This window comes from Dysidea avara, chromosome 6 (genome assembly GCF_963678975.1).
Source record: "Dysidea avara chromosome 6, odDysAvar1.4, whole genome shotgun sequence".
Lineage (NCBI taxonomy): Eukaryota > Metazoa > Porifera > Demospongiae > Dictyoceratida > Dysideidae > Dysidea > Dysidea avara.
The window spans coordinates 23,262,672-23,286,024 of record NC_089277.1 but is presented as its reverse complement, the minus strand read 5'-3'; the positions used below and the strand labels follow the sequence as shown (position 1 = coordinate 23,286,024).

The 23,353-nt window shown below is 37.3% G+C and overlaps 1 protein-coding gene across 2 annotated transcripts in view; it reads right to left on the bottom strand.

Moving 5' to 3' along the window:
- Positions 1–2,123: 2,123 nt before the first annotated feature.
- LOC136258789 (uncharacterized) overlaps positions 2,124–23,353 on the bottom strand; it is a 34,648-nt gene continuing 13,418 nt past the window's right edge. Inside the window, exons 2-3 of one of the 2 annotated variants that reach the window (XM_066052141.1) lie at positions 16,619–16,912; positions 2,124–4,021 (exon numbers count right to left, since the gene is read on the bottom strand). In XM_066052141.1, coding sequence (XP_065908213.1) covers positions 2,262–4,021; positions 16,619–16,912 — 2,054 coding nt within the window. In that variant the 3' untranslated portion in view covers positions 2,124–2,261. The remainder of the gene's footprint in view (positions 4,022–16,618; positions 16,913–23,353) is intronic. The other variant, XM_066052142.1, reaches the window with a different exon arrangement.

Sequence of the window (23,353 nt, the reverse complement as noted above, 5' to 3'; positions counted from 1 at the left end):
AGCTTCTGGATTCTAGCATTATTTTGTCTTGTAAAAATTTAATAACAACACCAGTTTCCACCTAATTAATCAGGTGGCCACTGATCAGACTTTTGTCTAATTAAAAATAGGTTGCACTTACTTCACACTGGCAAGACCGAAAAATTGTAGGATACCCAGCAAGTAACTATAATAATATTATTATAATACTGGTTGGTTATTCATCCAAACTACTTTACTCTAGCAATTATCCAACTCTAATAATGATGAACACAAATTATTATAAGCACGAATACCATACAGTCATAGTCATACATATTCACACTAAAACGAAATCACAATAAGAGTACAGTGTAGTACACTAACTAACCAAGAGATCACAGCATGAATACAGTGTAGTTCACAGTATAATAAAAAATCACATTATTTATTATGTAATTGAGTAAATTGTAGTTCACACAAACAAGGGACTACATACAAGTACCTCCGGGTCATTTGAACCATTTTCCACAATTAATATGAAGATGCTCTGTTGTGTTCCTTTCTCTGCCTCATCGACAGCTATTCTGCACAGGTCAAAACATCTCTCACAATCTTTACACACCACACACTAATCTTCAACACCAGCTGCAGTTGCCTGCAAATTATTCACCACTTCATCCCTCCATTGCTTCTTGGTATCACGAAATGGCCTTTTCTTAAATAACTCTCCATACAAGTGCATGAACGTACTTCATAATATGACAAGGAATGACAAACAAAAGTATGAAATTCACACTAATAATTGAGGGACTACAAATGTGACTGGGCCTGTGAGAACAGGGCATGTGCCATGTGGGCATAAGCTACACCTCAACATGTTACAGGTTTTATCTCAGTACTGGATCGGGAACAGAATATTTGCATTCTGTAACTGTGCCAATTGGTTTTAGTTTTATTCATGAAAAATAACTTAAATAAGTGCATGGGGTGCTGAGGGATTGCTATGTGGGAAAGTTTTTAAAAGCATCATTTTGACGTTTTGGAAGTTTATGGGGTAGTTAAAGAGAACTAACTATACGTGAAACAGTGACTTGCACTAATATTTCATAAAGGTACCTTTGCTATATATACATATGATATTTCTATGGTGGTTTTTAATTGTAGAACTTTGAGTAGTGCCCTATATACATTTTTTGACTAAACAGCATTGCTGTGCATGCTATTCAATACAAGCAGGGATTTAGTAAATAGGCAGAGTCCCTCAGAAGTTGCAAATTGCACACCAAGATCAAAATGAATAATAATATCTAAGAGATTCTGGCATATAAAAACTTTCATTTGCAGTACCATGCCATGGGTATACTTATAGTCTCCTAGGAACTTTTTGTTGTACTGGGGCATGTTTACATGTATGAAGAGGAATAAGAGTATTAGCTTTATATGGGTCTATGGCTATGTAATCACTGGTCTATTGGTTTAAGAGTTAAACAAATCCTGGCTGAAATGCAAACCACCTAAACACTTTGCAAATTCAAAAAAAGAACTGAAATAAAAATAATAAACTACTACAGTACATAATACTATGGTGCATGTAATATGCAGCCTTCTATATACCACAAAATAAAATTGTGGTACATTTTTGCAATAACAGCATGGCTCCCTTCTAGTCTCATACTGATACTTGACAATGGTCATGATAATAGGTAATAGTATTTAGATCCAAATGCTCCAGTTGAAAATCATACAAATGTATCTGCTAAATTGATTATTAATTACTCTGTTAAACTTTCCTTATGTGTGACCGAATCTGTGAAAAGGGGTCTTATAGCCTTTTCAAATTTGACTCATCATGTGTTTGACTCATCATGTGTTTATCCTATTATCTTAAAAGTACATCTAGTAATAGTGCTATGTAAAAATGTAAAGTGACCAAATTTCAGGCTGGTACCATACTCACAAGTCTAGTTATGGATTGGCAAGTACATGCAATTGGAAAGGCTATAAGACCCCATTTCGCAGATCCAGTCACATAATACAGTCTTTAATATCTGAATTTTATCTAAAGTAGCTCTATTACTGCTGCGTTACACTGTATGTATACCTTTATTCTCCTTTTGTTCATTTCGACGTAATCAGCATAAGTTTTAAATATGGCATATGTATTAAGTAGAATAATACAGAGAAATTAGTACAGAGAAATTAGTACAAAAATGATGTAGTACACAGAATATTTTAGTATGTATGTGCATATTATGTAACAGCAAGTACAACAACTACAAAATAAATATGAAAAATGACGTTTAAATCTTAAACAAGCAACACTTTTCTTCATCAACTTCAGGATAAGCATAATTGTATATGTGTAAATACTTATTAGCAAAGTTCAGGAAAAGATGCTCAAAGGTACTTCTTGGTAGTCCATACTGAGCTGTGCATACTCTATCAGACTTCTCTTGTTTTGCACAAATAAGCAAGTCAATCACAAGTTGCCTAGGTGAAGACTTAGTAGCAAGAATTGCAATCACATCAGCAGCTGTTTCATTACCATTGTTGTACAGTAGAAATCCAAACAGGTCAGTAATGTGATTAGTGATTGGGTCTTCTACTATATAGGTAACTATGTATCCTGGCATTGATGGGCATAAAAAGTGGTGTGAAAATTCTTCCTCTGTTTGGAACAGTTGATGGATTTCAAACTGTGCAGCATATTGATTGGTAAACTCTAATGCTTTTGGCACATCTTTTGGAGTTATTTTCCGCAGCCCTATGGTTTTAGGAGAACCACTAGTAAGAGGAGGTTGAAGTAAAGACAAAGGATACCTGAAATAATAATACCACATGGTAAGCACAACAACAGGTTTAACAATGCAAGGGATGCCAGTAAGCAGCACTGCTTGGGAAATTCCATCTTCTTTAGTTGTGTTTACCACTTCCTTAAGCATTTCTCCTGTCATTTGCAAAGGCGTATCATCATAACTTGTTGAGGTCAAAAGTTCAAAGCTGTGTGAAGTAAGTTCCAGGCTCATAACAGAAAAAGATATTCCACCAACGCAGATATAATCTGGTGCACAGCTAAGTATACTGTCTCCTCGTTTACTAATAACTCCCCAATAATAATGTTTTTTAAAGTGAGGATGTGAAGTAATCCACTGTGACTTTTTCCTTTTTTTTCTAGGGTCATAATGCATAGCTTCTTCTGGGCTAAGCCAAGTCCATTTCAGACCCTCTGGTAATGGAAATGGATCTTCTCTCGGATGACATTTCAGTGGTTCTTCAATTGGACCTATTATGTCCAACTTTTGTCCACGTAGTAAAACAGGTAATTTCACCCATCTCATGGCTGCAGGAATCGACAAGTGTGTGATTCTCTGTGCTTGAAATCGAAATCTGTTCTTATTCAGTGATGTATATACTTGGTAAGCATGATCAACATGGATCTGCCAAACAATAAACACTGAGCCTAACAAAATTTTGTAGCCAGTTATTGTACCTTCACCAGTTTTAAGCATATCCGTTTCTAAATAAAAACGATGCTTGTGCAAATCGCCAATTGTAAATTGCTTAGGATCCACATCAAGGTGTTCTTGAATAAGAACATTACCCGGCCTTACAGGTATCACAGGAGTGTAAGCTGGTAGAACTTCACTAAGCTTCAAGCCAAAGAATGCTTTTCTAAAATTTTGCAGAGATTCTTGTGCATTAGGTACCGCAGAGGCAGCTACCAAAGCTTCCATCATTCTTGTATCTAAGAAATTCCAGTAATACGCATTTGTTAACATAGTACAAAGATGTTGAAATGAGGCAGCTTCTGATATTTTTGATTTAATTTCACCAGACATATAAGATTTTGGAGACAAGGCCCTTTCAATACATGCATCTTGTAGGATGTTAAATTTGCAACCAGAGTTTTCAATCATCTTTTTAACCCCAGCAGAAAGTCTAGAGAAAGCATAATCAATGTCTTCCTCTGAAGAAAATGTCAATACAGGCAGTGAAGGTAGTGGTGGGTCAGGAGCACTGTGACATTGTGTAGCAGCATTAGATTGGCTTGATATTATACCTAAGTAACATAAAATGATCTCATTATACGTATCTCCAAATACCTACATATTAATTGATGCTTTTAAAATGTAATTAGCATGAACATGTAAAACACGTACAAACCACAAAACACATTATGGCCATATTTGTAATTTACATACATAAAGCTATGGGAGCTATTTATTCAGCAGACTGCATGCAAGCCATGATGATATTGGTCTTTGTATTTATCAACAAAATGGCTACTAGAAAGGAAATATGTAACAGGTACAATCAAAAGTGCTTCAACGAGGGGATCATCACCTATTCCCCCAAAGTGCAAATTTTAATGTAATTGTAACATTTTAAATTTGCTACTCATGGCTGAAGTACGGATAAATTTGTTTTATTTTAATATGGACTTTTCATTGTAATGATCTCTGCTATACTCAAGGTCATAAAATTTTAAAAGTTTCCTCACAGTTGTTGGGGTGAGCCTGAGCGAGCCCCACACTAGTGAGTCGATGGTACGTACATCTCGTTCATGGACAATTACAAAAAAAACATTGATAACTTACAAATGCTTCCATATAAGGCTGGCACATATGTTCAGAACATGAACAATAACCAGAATGATTTACTAAATTGTACGTTTATAACAAGAACAATAACCAACGTGATTTCCATATAAGCCTGGTACGTACATTCATAACATGAACAATAACTAGCATGATTTATTGGTGTTCCATATAAGGCTGGTATGTACATTTATACCATCAAGCATGTTTTACTTACACTCCATATAAGGCTGGTATGTACGACACTTTTTCGTACATCATCCAAATGGAGACATACTGAGTTGATAAAGAGCTGAATCGCTCTATAAGTGTTGCAGAGGACTTACAGATTGTGAATGGAAAGCTTCCATGGTTTAATCAACCAAGTGTCATTGCTAAAATAACAGACGTATGGATTCGTTGCAAGCAATTAAACGATAAGTGTGTCAGAGTGGCTCTTTTAATAGTAGCTAAATTATTCAGTTTGTACAATCTTGCTCATTTTATGCTACCTACAAAATACCAAAACACAACATAGTATATATGTATAGCTAGCTAACCTTCAATCATGCACAATTCAACTTGCTCAGGCTTGCCCCCACCATGGTTTTAACATCTGTCTAGTTTATTAACATTTTGTACTATTTATAGTTATGTAATTCTAATCCACACAAAAACAGCCAAGCTGTATAAAATGGTGCAGCCTTCAAAAAGCCTGGGTGAAAAAAAGTTATCAATTCAAAGCTGGTGGCCATGACATGACGTGATGATGATAATATGTGACCAGATCTGCGAAAACAGGACATAATCACACAAGTCTAAATTTACAGTATAAAGCATTGAATATATTGGGTGAAATACGTACTTGCGTAGCTATTATTGAAAAAATTTCATAAATTTTTTAACATCTCTTTCTTAGTGAAGGAAAGGTCTAACAGTAAAAATCTGGATATCATCTTATTCGTCTGCTCAAGAGGAGTTGAAAATCTTTGTTTCCTTGCAGTAGACCTGAGGATACATAGGTTATGAGCATTTGCTTACGTCATGTCGAAGCGATCGTACACAATCCATTTTTATCACAAATTTTGCCTTTGTATGCAGTGAGGAAGGGTGAGTAAAAGAAATTCTTACCCAGTAATTGATTCCCCTATTCATGGCGAACACGATGGTGAAAATGTCAGCTCCGTACCTCAATCCATTGGTAAGTTACAACCGGTTTTGTAAACGTCTGTAATTTATTTTCCCTATACTTGCTGTGCTGTACAAATCGATTTTTCTGTTGTTGCTACTTTGTAGGGCTGTAACTCCCAAAGTCATTGACAAATGAAGCTGAAACTTTGCCTGTAAGTACACTTGGCTAAGTAGATTATAAATATTTAATAAACAGGTATTCGGAAAATATGCAATTATGTCCTGTTTTTGCAGATATAATAAATATTAATAACGGATTTTGCGCATTATTGTACATCACTGCAGAAATGGCTGCCACCTTTGATTTCACTTCTTTTCACCCAGGCTTTTTGAAGGTCGCACCCTTTTCATACACTTCGGCTGTTTTTGTGTGGATTTCACTTCTTTTTGGATTTAAAATACAGTATATACCCCAAAGCAATTTTTGAGGTTTATTTTACACAAACCATTATTCTTCTTATCTACAGAAAACTAGTGTATGCCAATACAGAAAATACCTACCAATCCGATAACAAAGCCAATTATGCTGATATAATTAATTCATTTTCGTGCTTGCTTGTTGTTCGTGGCTATATGAAGTTGTATTATAGTGCCTGTGATCATTTGCAGCAGTATTTATAACAAATTAAATTTCTTCCAATTTAGGTATGCATGATAGTTTACACAAATCATTGTTCTTCTTACCTACAGACGCAAGACAAACTAGTTACAGAAAAATATCTACCAGTTTGATACCATGCAAAGACTGAAATAATTTTGTGCTTGCTTGTTCATACAAAGTTGTGTATTACAGTACTTGTGTATTTATTGCAGCTGTGTTTTATAGCAAACTTAAGTAAATTCTCTCTTTCCAAATTACGTATACATGATCTTACTATAATTTTTCAGTGACTGTTCTGTTAGAGAATCTTGATTTTTCATGCAAAACATGATGAGTTGCAATTGCCAATGCAAATTCTGCACCTTTTATGCTAAAACGATTTCCAGCCTGTTGTTATATACAAGTTTAATTATAGCATAGCACTTATTATGATGATGACGACTGGCACGAGTAGGTCTTACTAGTAGTATACTACCCCGCCGATCTGTATCAGAATGGCTATACTATCAGCTTTGATTTGATGGAACATTAGAGAAGTTGCAATAGTATTGTCATATAAAAATTATGTACTCTTGGTATTCTATTACAGTGTACATTTGATTGCAATTGTAATGCTCTAATAGAGCACAATTTTTTCGAGTATTTTTAATACACACATAGAATGTTCTAGGGCTGAGCGATACTGCCATTTTAGTATCATGATCGATACTAAAACCACTATTCATGATACTGAATAGTTCACAATACTTACAAATAAGTCAATCATAGCTAGTGCCACATAGTGTATTGCTCAGCATTCCTGCAGGAAGTCCTTATAGGTGATAGCAAACTAGCCACTACCATCCTTGTTTACAGTAACAGTTATTGTAACACATGCTTTGAGGTTGTTATGGTGTTCACACCTCTCTGCAGGGGAAACCAGATGGGGACTTTATCATTTACAAGGATTCTTAGCCAAGTACTACATAACAAATGGATTTTTAATGACAGTAATGTGCAGGCATGGTATCACGGTAGTTAATAACAAAATATCGTGATATCGATAATTTCAAACTATCGCGATGTATCGCTAAAACGGTAGTATCGCTCAGCCCTAGAATGTTCTAGAACAATCTAGATTTTCCATTGGTAGATTATGAACTTTTACTATTGAGTAGATTTTAGTGAGAATCTTCATTTATAAAGTAGAAATTAATTAAGGGGTGATATCAGCAACTCAGTGGTTAAAGATTTGGGTGTTTAGTATGGAGGTCCCTGGTTCAAACAGCTGTTTGCTAACTTCGTTCAACATTTTCATGCACCTTTTTTTACCCAGTGGTGACTGTTCTATGACTCTGTAATTTACAGTTGTTTGGTTTTTACCTTGTAACTCCATAACTGTCACTCTAATTTCTTCTAAACCACAAAAGGTTTGAGCTATAATGGTTAACCTATATGCATACCAATTTTAAAGTTATTCACATAAGCAATTTACCCTGACAGCAAGTCAGCCTTTGTTAACGCAAATAATCATCTTCCATTGATCTATGACTATTAACTAGATTTGCACCAAACCTGGTACGTACGTAATTGTGCCACAATACATTGTTAAAGTACACCAAGCTCAAGACAACTGAGCTACACATTTGTACAGTGGTTTTTGTAAAGTGTGCAAAATAAAATAATAATCTAAGCCCCCCAAGCCTCCTAAGCAAAAATAAAATAAAGCCGAATTTTGAAGACTCCGATTTCACGATTGTACAAGGTGATCTTGTTCAAATTTGATATGTGATTGTAAAGGTGGAGGGCATTTGCAGTGTAAAAATGATTCCAGTTCAAGAAGGGAGCATGGGGCTACGTAATATCTGTATGTGAAAAAATTGTATTTGGCCTCTTCCTGTAAATATACTCATGGTGAGGCACGCCGGACATGACATACTACCATGTGTCTTGACACTAATTAAATTGTATACCGCATCAAACAAAAAGAATGTTACCTGTTGTACTGTATCTCAACAGCACTTACTGGCCAGGTGTTTCACTTGTCATTTATAGACAGCTATGTATATATGTTCTGCCAGTTACATACCACTAGGTGTAGTGTTGAAATCAAGGAAAAATGCTGTAAGTATGCCCACAATCATTTAATTGCTTGAGGCATTTTAGAAAATTATGGATATATTATACTTGAATATGTGAATGACAACATCCAAAGCCATTTACATTTTATCCCGCAATTAACTCTCCTGCGGTAGAAGTGAAAAGTACTGTACTGTATAGTAAAAAACTTCGGCAGTAAAAAAGTGTGACGAAACCCCACTGTTGAAAAAATTTGCAGAAAAACTTTGGCAATTGAAATAATATTCGCCAAAATTTTTGTACAGTACATAAGGATAACGACAAGGTGTCAACTCATCAGTTCAGTAGTGTAGTAAGTCATAGATAATATACTTTACCTTATCTATGAGTAAGTGTATAGGTGGCTAGTGTTGTTGTTGTTGCAGTACTTTTGTAGTTACTGATCTAACAACATGGTAGCAAAGGTGTGCTTTGCTATCTCCTGCGATGCCGAGAATGACCATATTTACTTTTTCAGTGAACTCCAGTAGCAGAGGTTATCATGTATATCAAAGTATTTGACCAAATCCATCGCGAGACGATGAACTAGCTGACGTGCGAATGGGAAGCCGGTTGGAAATGCTATCCCAAGGAGTACTAGTGTTTCCAACAGTGGGACACATTCCTAGGAAGATTTCCAAAGTCAGCTTGATCTTTATTGTGTGGTGGTATGAGCTGACATTCATCTCAAGTTCTAGTTATTCAATGTGCTCATGTGATCACCAAATTTTTTATTTATTTTTTAATGGAAATAGTATAATAAATAATACAGCAAGTGTATAAATGCGATTGTAAGTAACCGATTCAGCTCTCCACTATATGTCAAAAGAAACCTGTCAGGCTGAAGTGATTGATGTCTAACAGTGAAAAAAATCAAGCCCGTAGCCTTTGCCATTATTGAGCTACATTTATCTGAAGGCATCAGGCAGGAAACTAGAGTTAGTCAGTAGAAAATTCTGTAAATATTTTTATTAAATTCTGAAGCAACTTGTCAGAAGCAATTTTGGTATTTCTGAAGACACTTTTGGGCTTCACTCTAACAAATACTACTAAAATTTAAGCCACCATAAAGGTATTGTGAGGGTAATTTTGGATCAATATTATTTCATGAGAAAGTGCAAATCTCAGTACTATCATACTGTATGATTAGGGTAAATGATGCTCTATTAGAGTGCCTCCATATTTTACGCTAGTAATAATTTCAAGAGTGCATGGTTTTCCTATCACAATGTTCTTGACTTTTATTACATTAATAGTTAACAACTATCTCCGAAAATGTTACAATTATTCCGAATAATCGCCTACTCAGGAATGATGGATCCCTATCCAAATGCTAAACAAAAACATTGATATACTATTATGTAGTAACTTTCTGCAGCCACTGCAGCATACATGCTACTGTAAGTTTAATAAACAATGTAAATTGCTCCATAAAATTCAGTAGCTATTTTCATCAGCGCTAATTTGCTTTGTGCCCATGATAAAATTGATCCTTTAATAAACATCCACAATAGCCCTCTAAATTCTCATCAAGACACACGATAGTGTGTCATGCGGCCCAAGAAGCCGGCGCACCACACCGTGAGTATATTGACAGGAAGAACGAAAACGTCATTTTCACACCTTTGTATCTCGGTGATCACTTATCTGATTGGAACCAAATTTGCTACACAGTTGCCCGCCAGCCAAGGGAGTCTACATTCCAAATTTGAAGGAAATCGCTCCAGCCATTTCCGAGATACGAGCTGCCAAAGTTTCGTTTTTTTTCTTCTTCTTCGTCTTTTCGCACACTTGCAAAAATTGCTATAACAAGCAAACGCGTACTCCGATCGCCTTGAAATTTGGCACACAGAAAGGGAGTCCAAAGGCGAATCCTAGCATCAACTTTGGTACAAATCCGATGAATGGTTCAGGAGTTATGACCGATTATTCGCGTAAAACAAGATCGAATTGTTGTCACGCCTACAGGGTAAACCGCTTCATGGAATGAGTTGAAAATTGCTATGTAGATGGATTAACCATCGTAGGAGTGCCTTTTGGTGGTTTGAAAGGAATCGAGATAAAGACCACAGAGATATGACACAAAACCCAACCTGTGTCACAATTACGCGATCGATTTTTATGAATAAAAAAGTATTAGTTTTCACGCCTACTAGGCAAACCGCTTAGAGCAATGAGCTGAAAATCGGTGTATAGCTGGAATAATCTTCATAGAAAGTCCTTGCAGTAGTACAGAAGAATCGGATTACAAACCACTGAGTTATGATTCGAAAGCCAACTCCGTGTAGCAAATGCGAGATCGAGATACTCTAATAGAACAGTCACCCTAATAGAGCATTCGGCTAATTTATTTACTCCATTATAGAATTTTATTACATCACAAGTTATTCTGTAGGGAGTTCAGCTGCAAACAGTTAATCTTATAGACAGTTCAGCAAGAAGACAGTCACCATGTGGAGAGTTAAGCAAATATACCACTATAGAGATTCAGAACATTACAAGTCACACTGAAGAAAGTTCAGCTATAAACAAGTCATGCACTGTGTAGAGAATTCAGCTACAATTAAGTCACTCTCTAGAGAATTCAGTTACACAGAATTCTGCTACACACAAGTCACTGTGGAGAGAGTTCAGCTACAAACAAATTACCCTTTAGAGTGATCAGCTACAAACAAAACACTTTGCAGGGTGTTCAACTGCAACAAATCAATTACCTTTAGAGCGATCAGCAATGAACAAATCAACACAAATCTACCTGTAGAGAGATCAGCTAGAAACAAATCACCCTGAAGAGAGTTCAGCTACAAAAAATCACCCTGTAGAGACATCAGCTAGAAACTAGACACAATGTAAGGAGTTCAGCTACAAGCAATCACCCTGTAGAGAGTTCAGCTAAAACAAATCAACCTGCAGAGAGATCAGCTACAAACAAATCACCTTATAGAGAGTTCAGCTACAAACAGATTACCTGTAGAGAGATCGGCTACAAACAAATCAACCTGCAGAGAGATCATCTATATACACACACAAATCAACTTGTAGAGAGATCAGCTACAAACAAATCACCCTGTAGAGAGATCAGCTAGAAACTACACACAATGTAAGGAGTTCAGCTACAAACAAATCACCCTGTAGAGAGATCAGCTACAAACTAGACACAAAGTAAGGAGTTCAGCTACAAGCAAATTACCCTGTAGAGAGTTCATCTACAACCAAATCAACCTGTAGAGCAATCAGCTAGAAACAAATCACCCTGAAGAGAGGTCAGCTACAAAAAATCACCCTGTAGAGAGATCAGCTAGAAACAAATCACCCTGAAGAGAGGTCAGCTACAAGAACATCACCCTGTAGAGAGATCAGCTACAAACAAATTGCCCTGTAGAGAGATCGGCTACAAACAAATCAACCTGCAGAGAGATCAGCTACACACAAATCAACTTGTAGAGAGTTCAGCTACAAACAAATTACCCTGTAGAGAGATCGGCTACAAACAAATCAGCCTGTAGAGAGTTCAGCTAAAACAAATCAACCTGCAGAGAGATCAACTACAAACAAATCACCTTATAGAGAGTTCAGCTACAAACAAATCTCCCTGTAGAGAGATCAGCTAGAAGAAGTTACCTTGTAGAGAGTTCAGCTTCAAACAAATCACCCTGTAGAAAGATCAGCTAGAAGAGGTCACCTTGTAGAGAGTTCAGTTACAAAAAAACCACCATGTAGAGAGCTCAGCTACAAACTAGTGACCTTGTAGAGATATCAGCTAGAAGAAGTTACCTTGTAGAGAGTTCAGCTACAAAGAAACCATTCTTTAAAGAGCTCAGCTGCAAACAAACCACCTGTACAGAATTCAGCTACAAATAAATCACCCTGTAGAAAGATGAGCTAGAAAAAGTTACCTTGTAGAGAGTTCAGTTACAAAGAAACCACCATGTAGAGAATTCAGCTACAAACTAGTGACCCTGTAAAGACATCAGCTAGAAGAAGTTACCTTGAGAGAGTTCAGCTACAAAGAAACCATTATTTAAAGAGCTCAGCTGCAAACAAATCACCTATACAGAATTCAGCTACAAACAAATCACCATGTAGAGAGATCAGCTAGAAGAAGTTAACTTGTAGAGAGTTCAGCTACAAAGAAACCATCATTTAGAGAGTTCAGCTTCAAACAAATCACCTGTAGAGAGTTCAGCTACAAAAAAATCACCCTGTAGAGAGATCAGCTAGAAGAAGTTACCTTGTAGATCGTTCAGCTACAAACAAATCACCCTGTAGAGAGATCAGCTAGAAGAAGTTACCTTGTAGAGAGTTCAGCAACAAAGAAACCACCATGTAGAGAGTTCAGCTGCAAAGAAATCACCCTGTATAAAATTCTGCCACGAACAAATTGCCCTGTAGAAAGATCAGTTAGAAGAAGTTACCTTGTAGATAGTTCAGCTACAAACAAATCACCATGTAGAGAGATCAGCTAGAAGAAGTTAACTTGTAGAGAGTTCAGCTACAAAGAAACCATCATTCAGAGAGTTCAGCTTCAAACAAATCACCTGTAGAGAGTTCAGCTACAAACAAATCTCCCTGTAGAGAGATCAGCTAGAAGAAGTTACCTTGTAGATCGTTCAGCTACAAACAAGTCACCCTGTAGAGAGATCAGCTAGAATAAGTTACCTTGTAGAGAGTTCAGCTACAAAGAAAACACCATGTAGAGAGTTCAGCTGCAAAGAAATCACCCTGTAGAAAATTCTGCCAGAAACAAATTGCCCCGTAGAAAGATCAGTTAGAAGAAGTTACCTTGTAGAGAGTTCAGCTACAAAGAAACCATTCTGTAAAGAGCTCAGCTGCAAACAAATCACCTGTAAAGAATTCAGCTACAAACAAATCACCCTGCAGAGAGATCAGCTAGAAGAAGTTAACTTGTAGAGAGTTCAGCTACAAAGAAACCATCATTTAGAAAGTTCAGTTACAAACAAATCTCCCTGTAGAGAGATCAGCTAGAAGAAGTTACCTTGTAGAGAGTGAAGCTACAAACAAATCACCCTATTGAAAGATCAGCTAGAAGAAGTCACCTTGTAGAAAGTTCTGTTACAAAGAAACCACCATGTAGAGAGTTCAGCTACAAACTAGCTACCTTGTAGAGACATCAGCTAGAAAAGTTACCTTGTAGAGAGTTCAGCTACAAAGAAACCATTCTGTAAAGAGCTCAGCTGCAAACAAATCACCTGTACAGTATTCAGCTACGAACAAATCATCCTGTAGAGAGATCAGCTAGAAGAAATTACCTTGTAGATAGTTCAGCTACAAACAAATCACCCTGTAGAGAGATCAGTTAGAAGAAATTACCTTGTAGAGTGTTCAGCTACAAAGAAACCATCATGTAGAGAGTTCAGCTGCAAAGAAATCACCCTGTAGAAAATTCTGCCAGAAACAAATTGCCCTGTAGAAAGATCAGTTAGAAGAAGTTACCTTTTAGAGAGTTCAGCTACAAAGAAACCACCTGTACAGAATTCAGCTACAAACAAATCACCTGTACAGAATTCAGCTACGTACAAATCACCTGTAGAGAGTTCAGCTACAAACAAATCTCCCTGTAGAGAGATCAGCTAGAAGAAGTTACTTTGTAGATAGTTCAGCTACAAACAAATCACCCTGTAGAAAGATCAGTTAGAAGAAGTTACTTTGTAGAGAGTTCAGCTACAAAGAAACCATTCTGTAAAGAGCTCAGCTGCAAACAAATCACCTGTAAAGAATTCAGCTACAAAAAATCTCCCTGTAGAGAGATCAGCTAGAAGAAATTACCTTGTAGAGAGTTCAGCTACAAAGAAACTATCATGTAGAGAGTTCAGCTGCAAAGAAATCACCACTGTCCAAATTTCAAGGCAATAGCTCTTTCCAATCTGAAGTTATCAATTGTCAAAGTTGGCAAATTGGATGTGTGTGGAAGGCCCCTTTTCGCAAATCCGGTCACATATGTATTATATATATAATTTGTACATTTATTGATAAAATATTTAAAGTACATCTACTTCATCTTTTCTTCTTCCTGTAGTAAAGAAAAAAAACATAGGTTAAAAAAGTCCCAAAGCTGGCCATAGGCCGGCTTTGGGGTATACAAATACAAAAAGAAATGAAATCTAATCCAAAACAGCCAAGCTGTAAAAAAAGTGTGCGGCCCTCAGAAAGGCTATGGTGAAAAAAGATGTGAAATCCAAGGTGGCGGCCAAGAAATGGCTGTGATGGTAGGTTAATGGTAAAAATTTTAATAACGACAATTCAGGTGAATTTTTGTGCCGCTTCACAAAATTTACCTGAATTGTCATTATTAAAATTTTTACCATTAACCTACCATCACAGCCATTTCTTGGCCGCCACCTTGGATTTCACATCTTTTTTCACCATAGCCTTTCTGAGGGCCGCACACTTTTTTTACAGCTTGGCTGTTTTGGATTAGATATAATTGACAACAGGAAGAATGGGTGTGGTGCATCAGCTTTCTTGGACTCACAACACACTACTGTACATCTTGATTCATTAGCCACTTGACTAAAAATGCTAACCAATTAGACCTGTGTGCATGGAATTAATGAGAGATAAACTTCATTTCTTACTAAACTACAGTTAGTGGTATTCATTTTCATTTCTTGGCTACAGTGTCTTAGCCTCTGATACCTAGGGGTGAGCTGTATTGATTGTAATTATCCACTAAGTCATACAGTATGATAGTACTGTCGTACTGTATAGTAGGGACCACAAAGGAGTAGGCATGGCCCAAAAATTAACATCACCCCAAAACAGGCTCACTTTCTCCTGACGACGATGAGGCAGTATTGGCCAGGTAAAACTAAGCCCAAACAAGCTTTCAGATCGACCAGAAACTCTTTCAACAAGTTGCTACAGATCAAAAAAATATATATATATTTAACGGAATTTTCTACTGACCTACTGAGTAACTGACTGATGCCTTCAGATAAGCGTAACTCGATAACAGCTAAGGCTACGTGCTTGTGTTTTCACTGTTCGATGTCACTTTAGCCCAAGAGGTACCTTTTAGCATACCGCAGTATGTACAATGTATTCTTCATGGACTTACCAGTGTCCTTGTTCCTTTGTATCCCATTCATCTTTACTGAGAGTGAAGTGTTGATTTGGTGGCAGCACATGATGGCTTCCCTTCGTATTAATGGAAATCATCCGTATTTTCATAGTGCTGTAAGGTGCAATTTGTGAATTTGCACAATATAAATTGCACTGTGCATTTTGTGAATTCATAATTTGTGCAACATTGATGAATTACGCAGGTGTTGTGGCTGATCTCGGTGCTGATATTGCAAGGGTGAGAAACTACAATAATATACTCCCTGGTTTTGTTTTAGTGCTCACCTATGAGATCACGAGTCAGAGGCGTAGCTATACCCGGGATGATCCGGGCTTAAGCCACGGTAATTGAACACAAAGCTGGGTAACTGAGGGCAAAGCCCTAGTAAAGTTTAAGGAGTTCTGAACTTAGCTATGGCCTGTATCCATAGATGGTATATTATTAGCCATATATCGTATATTATTATGGATAAAGTTAAGTCTTATTCACAACATAATTGACAGTACTTACTCCCAATTGTTACTTGCACTCTACTGCAGCTAATTTGGTTGGGTCCAACCATGGAGGTTAAGTCTGGGATGTAAATTAAACCCACAATCAACTATATTCACGTGAGTTGATGATGGCAAAACGTGGATCGTCAAGCCAAACTTTAGCTGTAGGCCAGCTAACCCTTTTTGACTGCCAGAACAAAAGAAAAAAGAAGAGCATTAATAACGATAGTGCTCCCATTATTCTTATAGCACTCCCATATTCAACTGGTCTCATATTAGCACTTTTCTAGTTGTCCCATGCTATGCTCTTTACTCCACTCTTACTAACAAGTTCTACCATAATACTGTTTGGATGATTTGAAAATCAGTAATTTCCGGTATATATTCTCAGAATGTCAGTATAAGGTGAAAACTATTTACTATTCAGTTTAAAATATAATGCACCATAAATTGCCCACCCCTAGCCAGTTACAAATACCATTATTTTCATACACTGCAGGCTGCTATATGAATTGCAGCCAACTTTAAAGTCTACAGTACAATGCATAGCACATACATACAGACAAGCATGCCACAAATACAACAAGCATTACCACTAAAATGCTGAAGTTACCTTGATTGATTGATTTTATCTTAGTTTCAATTTCCTTGGCAAGTCCATCCTTTCCGATGTTGGGTTCTCTCAAAGCTTGTATTAACTGGTTCCATGATGCTGAGGGTTGTAGGTTAAGCCACAGTTTGAACATTTGTGTACAGCATGAGCTCACATCCTTGGAATGGTCACTCTGAATTGCATCCAACTTGTCACAGTCCTTGTCATCCAGTAGTTCAATTCCCAAATCATACCATTTTGTACCCACTGAATCTTTAAATTTATTTAGAAGTTTAAGTGTGGGACGGTTATTGCCTATGATACACAGTTGTATACAATGTACAGTACCTACAGTACAATCATGCTTGATAATTGCACACACACGCACACTTATGATTGCATAACAATAATGTTGTCATCAATCTGCCAATAGTTAACTCCACATTGTTAAACCTATACAGACAGGAAAAGACTTACACAGAGCCTGCATTTTATTAGTTTGCACAATCAAATGGTACGATTGTACCGTTTATGTAGGGATCCTGGTGAAATTTTTGTGCGCCACCCAAAATTCTTCCTTTAAAAAGATATTTTACGAGATGAAAATCACCTTTACAGAATAGTACTAGTCCATATAATACATAAAACTGCATTAAAAATACAGCAAAATACTTACAGGTGGCCGGATATAGAATTTTTAAAAATCACCAAAACTTGAATGTTAGACTGACTGCCTGACCATTCACAAACCTAGAGGTCAAACAAAGCAGTACATGGCCACCATTTTACGCCACAATAACAAACTCACTAGTGGGATGTGACTTTTGGGATTCCTATACTTTGTCTTTTCTTTTATCTACAATCAGGCTGCTTGTCTTCTTCATCCAACGAAACCATAAATATTTTATCGAGGCATTAATTTCCGTATTAACACTTTCTCTAAGCAGAATAATAGACACCACCAGATTATTTAAGGCACTTAGACTATGCTACTGTATGGAGGCACCGGAGCTTTCACGATAGGTCACAAGATCACGCCCATTCTTTATTCTATGCATTATCGATCTATTGATTGATCAATCTATTGATTGAAAACACGGTGACACACCCCTTTACACTAGCTGTATTTCAGTGATCACACACCTTCAAGTTGGAAGGCTGACTGGAGATATTCTACTAATAGATTGATCAAAACCATGATAACCACACCCCCTTTGGGCAAGAGCACATCTTAACAGGTTGACACGAGATACTCTAATACTACACTCACCCTAATAGAACAGTCAGATCTTTATAGCTAGCTGTATGCCATTTAACAATTTACAAAATTAAAAACTTATATGTTAAATATTATCTAATCCAAAACAGCCAAGCTGTAAAAAAAGTGTGCGGCCCTCAGAAAGGCTATGGTGAAAAAAGATGTGAAATCCAAGGTGGCGGCCAAGAAATGGCTGTGATGGTAGGTTAATGGTAAAAATTTTAATAACGGCAATTTAGGTGAATTTTTTGACAAGACCAAGTGGCACAAAAATTCACCTGAATTGTCGTTATTAAAATTTTTACCATTAACCTACCATCACAGCCATTTCTTGGCCGCCACCTTGGATTTCACATCTTTTTTCACCATAGCCTTTCTGAGGGCCGCACACTTTTTTTTACAGCTTGGCTGCTTTGGATTAGATTTCATTTCTTTTTGTATTTGTATACCCCAAAGCCGGCCTATGGCCAGCTTTGGGACTTTTTTAACCTATGTTTTTTTTCTTTACTACAGGAAGAAGAAAAGATGAAGTAGATGTACTTTAAATATTTTATCAATAAATGTACAAATTATATATATAATACATATGTGACCGGATTTGTGAAAAGGGGCCTTCCACACACATCCAATTTGCCAACTTTGACAATTGATAACTTCAGATTGGAAAGAGCTATTGCCTTGAAATTTGGGCAGTGGTGATTTCTTTGCAGCTGAACTCTCTACAAGGTAATTTCTTCTAGCTGATCTCTCTACAGGGAGATTTGTTTGTAGCTGAACTATCTACAAGGTAACTTCTTCTAGCTGATCTCTCTACAGGGTGATTTGCTCGTAGCTGAATTCTGTACAGGTGATTTGTTTGCAGCTCAGCTCTTTACAAAATGGTTTCTTTGTAGCTGAACTCTCTACAAAGTAACTTCTTCTAACTGATCTTTCTACAGGGTGATTTGTTTGTAGCTGAACTATCTACAAGGTAGGTGATCTCTCTACAGGGTGATTTGTTTGTAGCTGAATTCTGTACAGGTGATTTGTTTGCAGCTGAGCTCTTTACAGAATGGTTTCTTTGTAGCTGAACTCTCTACAAGGTAATTTCTTCTAGCTGATTTCTCTACAGGGTGATTTGTTTGTAGCTGAATTCTGTACAGGTGATTTGTTTGCAGCTGAGCTCTTTACAGAATGGTTTCTTTGTAGCTGAACTCTCTACAAGGTAATTTCTTCTAGCTGATCTCTCTACAGGGTGATTTGTTCGTAGCTGAATTCTGCACAGGTGATTTGTTTGCAGCTGAGCTCTTTACAAAATGGTTTCTTTGTAGCTGAACTCTCTACAAAGTAACTTCTTCTAACTGATCTTTCTACAGGGCAATTTGTTTCTGGCAGAATTTTCTACAGGGTGATTTCTTTGCAGCTGAACTCTCTACATGGTGGTTTCTTTGTAGCTGAACTCTCTACAAGGTAATTTCTTCTAGCTGATCTCTCTACAGGGAGATTTGTTTGTAGCTGAACTATCTACAAGGTAATTTCTTCTAGCTGATCTCTCTACAGGGTGATTTGTTCGTAGCTGAATTCTGTACAGGTGATTTGTTTGCAGCTGAGCTCTTTACAAAATGGTTTCTTTGTAGCTGAACTCTCTACAAGGTAACTTCTTCTAACTGATCTTTCTACAGGGCAATTTGTTTGTGGCAGAATTTTCTACAGGGTGATTTCTTTGCAGCTGAACTCTCTACAAGGTAACTTCTTCTAGCTGATCTCTCTACAGGGTGGTTTCTTTGTAGCTGAACTCTCTACAAGGTAACTTCTTCTAGCTGATCTCTCTACAGGGTGATTTGTTTGTACAGTGGATCCTCACTAATCCGAACAGCTCTGTTCTCAAATTGACAAAACTTTGTTCAGATTAGTGAATTTGTTTGGATTAGTGAACCCATTGATTATAATACAGAACCTAGTTCAATTACTCTAATAGAACATACACTTGTTGCAAAATACTCTAATAGAACAGTCATTTGCACTGTTCGGATTATCGAGCGTTCGGATTACTGGAGTTCGGATTAGTGAGGATCCACTGTAGCTGAACGATCTACAAGGTAACTTCTTCTAGCTGATCTCTCTACAGGGTGGTTTCTTTGTAGATGAACTCTCTAAAAGGTAACTTCTTCTAGCTGATCTCTCTACAGGGTGATTTGTTTGTAGCTGAACGATCTACAAGGTAACTTCTTCTAGCTGATCTCTCTACAGGGTGGCTTCTTTGTAGCTGAACTCTCTACAAGGTAACTTCTTCTAGCTGATCTCTCTACAGGGTGATTTGTTTGTAGCTGAACGATCTACAAGGTAACTTCTTCTAGCTGATCTCTCTACAGGGTGGTTTCTTTGTAGATGAACTCTCTAAAAGGTAACTTCTTCTAACTGATCTTTCTACAGGGCAATTTGTTTGTGGCTGCATTTTCTACAGGGTGATTTCTTTGCAGCTGAACTCTCTACATGGTGGTTTCTTTGTAGCTGAACTCTCTACAAGGTAATTTCTTCTAGCTGATCTCTCTACAGGGAGATCTGTTTGTAGCTGAACTATCTACAAGGTAATTTCTTCTAGCTGATCTCTCTACAGGGTGATTTGTTCGTAGCTGAATTCTGTACAGGTGATTTGTTTGCAGCTGAGCTCTTTACAAAATGGTTTCTTTGTAGCTGAACTCTCTACAAGGTAACTTCTTCTAACTGATCTTTCTACAGGGCAATTTGTTTGTGGCAGAATTTTCTACAGGGTGATTTCTTTGCAGCTGAACTCTCTACATGGTGGTTTCTTTGTAGCTGAACTCTCTACAAGGTAACTTCTTCTAGCTGATCTCTCTACAGGGTGATTTGTTTGTAGCTGAACGATCTACAAGGTAACTTTTTCTAGCTGATCTCTCTACAGGGTGGTTTCTTTGTAGATGAACTCTCTAAAAGGTAACTTCTTCTAACTGATCTTTCTACAGGGCAATTTGTTTGTGGCTGCATTTTCTACAGGGTGATTTCTTTGCAGCTGAACTCCCTACATGGTGGTTTCTTTGTAGCTGAACTCTCTACAAGGTAATTTCTTCTAGCTGATCTCTCTACAGGGAGATTTGTTTGTAGCTGAACTATCTACAAGGTAACTTCTTCTAACTGATCTTTCTACAGGGCAATTTGTTTGTGGGAGAATTTTATACAGGGTGATTTCTTTGCAACTGAACTCTCTACATGGTGGTTTCTTTGTAGCTGAACTCTCTACAAAGTAATTTCTTCTAGCTGATCTCTCTACAGGGTGATTTGTTTGTAGCTGAATTCTGTACAGGTGATTTGTTTGCAGCTGAGCTCTTTACAGAATGGTTTCTTTGTAGCTGAACTCTCTACAAGGTAACTTCTTCTAACTGATCTTTCTAAAGGGCAATTTGTTCGTGGCTGCATTTTCTACAGGGTGATTTCTATGCTACTGAACTCTCTACAAGGTAACTTCTTCTAGCTGATCTCTCTACAGGGTGATTTGTTTGTAGCTGAACGATCTACAAGGTAACTTCTTCTAGCTGATCTCTCTACAGGGTGATTTGTTTGTAGCTGAATTCTGTACAGGTGATTTGTTTGCAGCTGAGCTCTTTACAGAATGGCTTCGTAGCTGAACTCTCTAAAAGGTAACTTCTTCTAACTGATCTTTCTACAGGGCAATTTGTTTGTGGCTGAATTTTCTACAGGGTGATTTCTTTGCAGCTGAACTTTCTACTTGGTGGTTTCTTTGTAGCTGAACTATGTACAAGGTAATTTCTTCTAGCTGACCTCTCTACAGGGTGATTTGTTTGTAGCTGAAATCTGTACAGGTGATTTGTTTGCAGCTGAGCTCTAAACAGAATGGTTTGTTTGTAGCTGAACTCTCTACAAGGTAACGTTTCTAGCTGATGTCTCTACAAGGTGACTAGTTTGTAGCTGAACTCTCTACATGGTGGTTTCTTTGTAACTGAACTTTCTACAAGGTGACTTCTTCTAGCTGATCTAACACAGGGTTATTTGTTTGTAGCTGAACTCTCTACAGGTGATTTGTTTGAAGCTGAACTCTCTAAATGATGGTTTCTTTGTAGCTGAACTCTCTACAAGTTAACTTCTTCTAGCTGATCTCTCTACAGGGTGATTTTCTTGTAGCTGAACTATCTACAAGATAACTTCTTCTAGCTGATCTCTCTACATGGTGATTTGTTTGTAGCTGAATTCTGTATAGGTGATTTGTTTGCAGCTGAGCTCTTTAAATAATGGTTTCTTTGTAGCTGAACTCTCTCAAGGTAACTTCTTCTAGCTGATGTCTTTACAGGGTCACTAGTTTGTAGCTGAATTCTCTACAGGGTGGTTTGTTTGTAACTGAACTCTCTACACGGTAACTTTTTCTAGCTCATCTTTCTACAGGGTGATTTATTTGTAGCTGAATTCTGTACAGGTGATTTGTTTGCAGCTGAGCTCTTTAAAGAATGGTTTCTTTGTAGCTGAACTCTCTACAAGGTAACTTCTTCTAGCTGATGTCTCTACAAGGTCACTAGTTTGTAGCTGAGCTCTCTACATGGTGGTTTCTTTGTAACTGAACTCTCTACAAGGTGACTTCTTCTAGCTGATCTTTCTACAGGGTGATTTGTTTGAAGCTGAACTCTTTACAAGGTATCTTCTTCTAGCTGATCTCTCTACAGGGAGATTTGTTTGTAGCTGAACTCTCTACATGATGGTTTCTTTGTAGCTGAACTCTCTACAAGGTAACTTCTTCTAGCTAATCTCTCTACAGGGAGATTTGTTTGTAGCTGAACTCTCTACATGATGGTTGCTTTGTAGCTGAACTCTCTGCAAGGTAACTTCTTCTATTGATCTCTCCACAGGGCGATTTGTTTGTAGCTGAACTCTCTACATGGTGGTTTCTTTGTAGCTGAACTCTACAAGGTGATTTTTTCTAGCTGAACTATCTCTTTCCATAGTTGCATGAACTCCCTACAAGGTAACTTCTTCTAGCTGATCTCTCTACAGGGTGACTTGTGTGTAGCTGATCTCTATACAGGTTTCTTATTTCTAGCTGATCTCTTGAATTCTCTTCAGGGTGACTGTTCTATTAGGATGACTGCTCTATTAGAGTATCTCGATCTCGCACTTGCTGCACCAAGTTGGATTTCGTGTTATAACTCCGTGGCTTTAAGTCTGATTCTTCTACACCATTGATGAGTCTTTCTAAGATGATTACTCCATCTGTACAACGATTTTCAAAGCATTACCCCAAGCGGTTTATCTGGTAGGCGTGGCAAGCAGTCGTTTTTTTTATTAGCTAATCTCGATTGCGTAATTGTTACACACTGTTGGTTTTTTCGTTGTATCTTCCTGTTTTGTAGCTTGATTTCTTTCAAACCACAAAAGGTTTGAGGTTCAATAGTTAACCTATTCACCCACCGATTTTCAGCTTCTTCCCATATGCGGTTTACCCTGTAGGCGTAACAACATATTGGCGTTATTATTCGTGAATAACCGCTCATAAC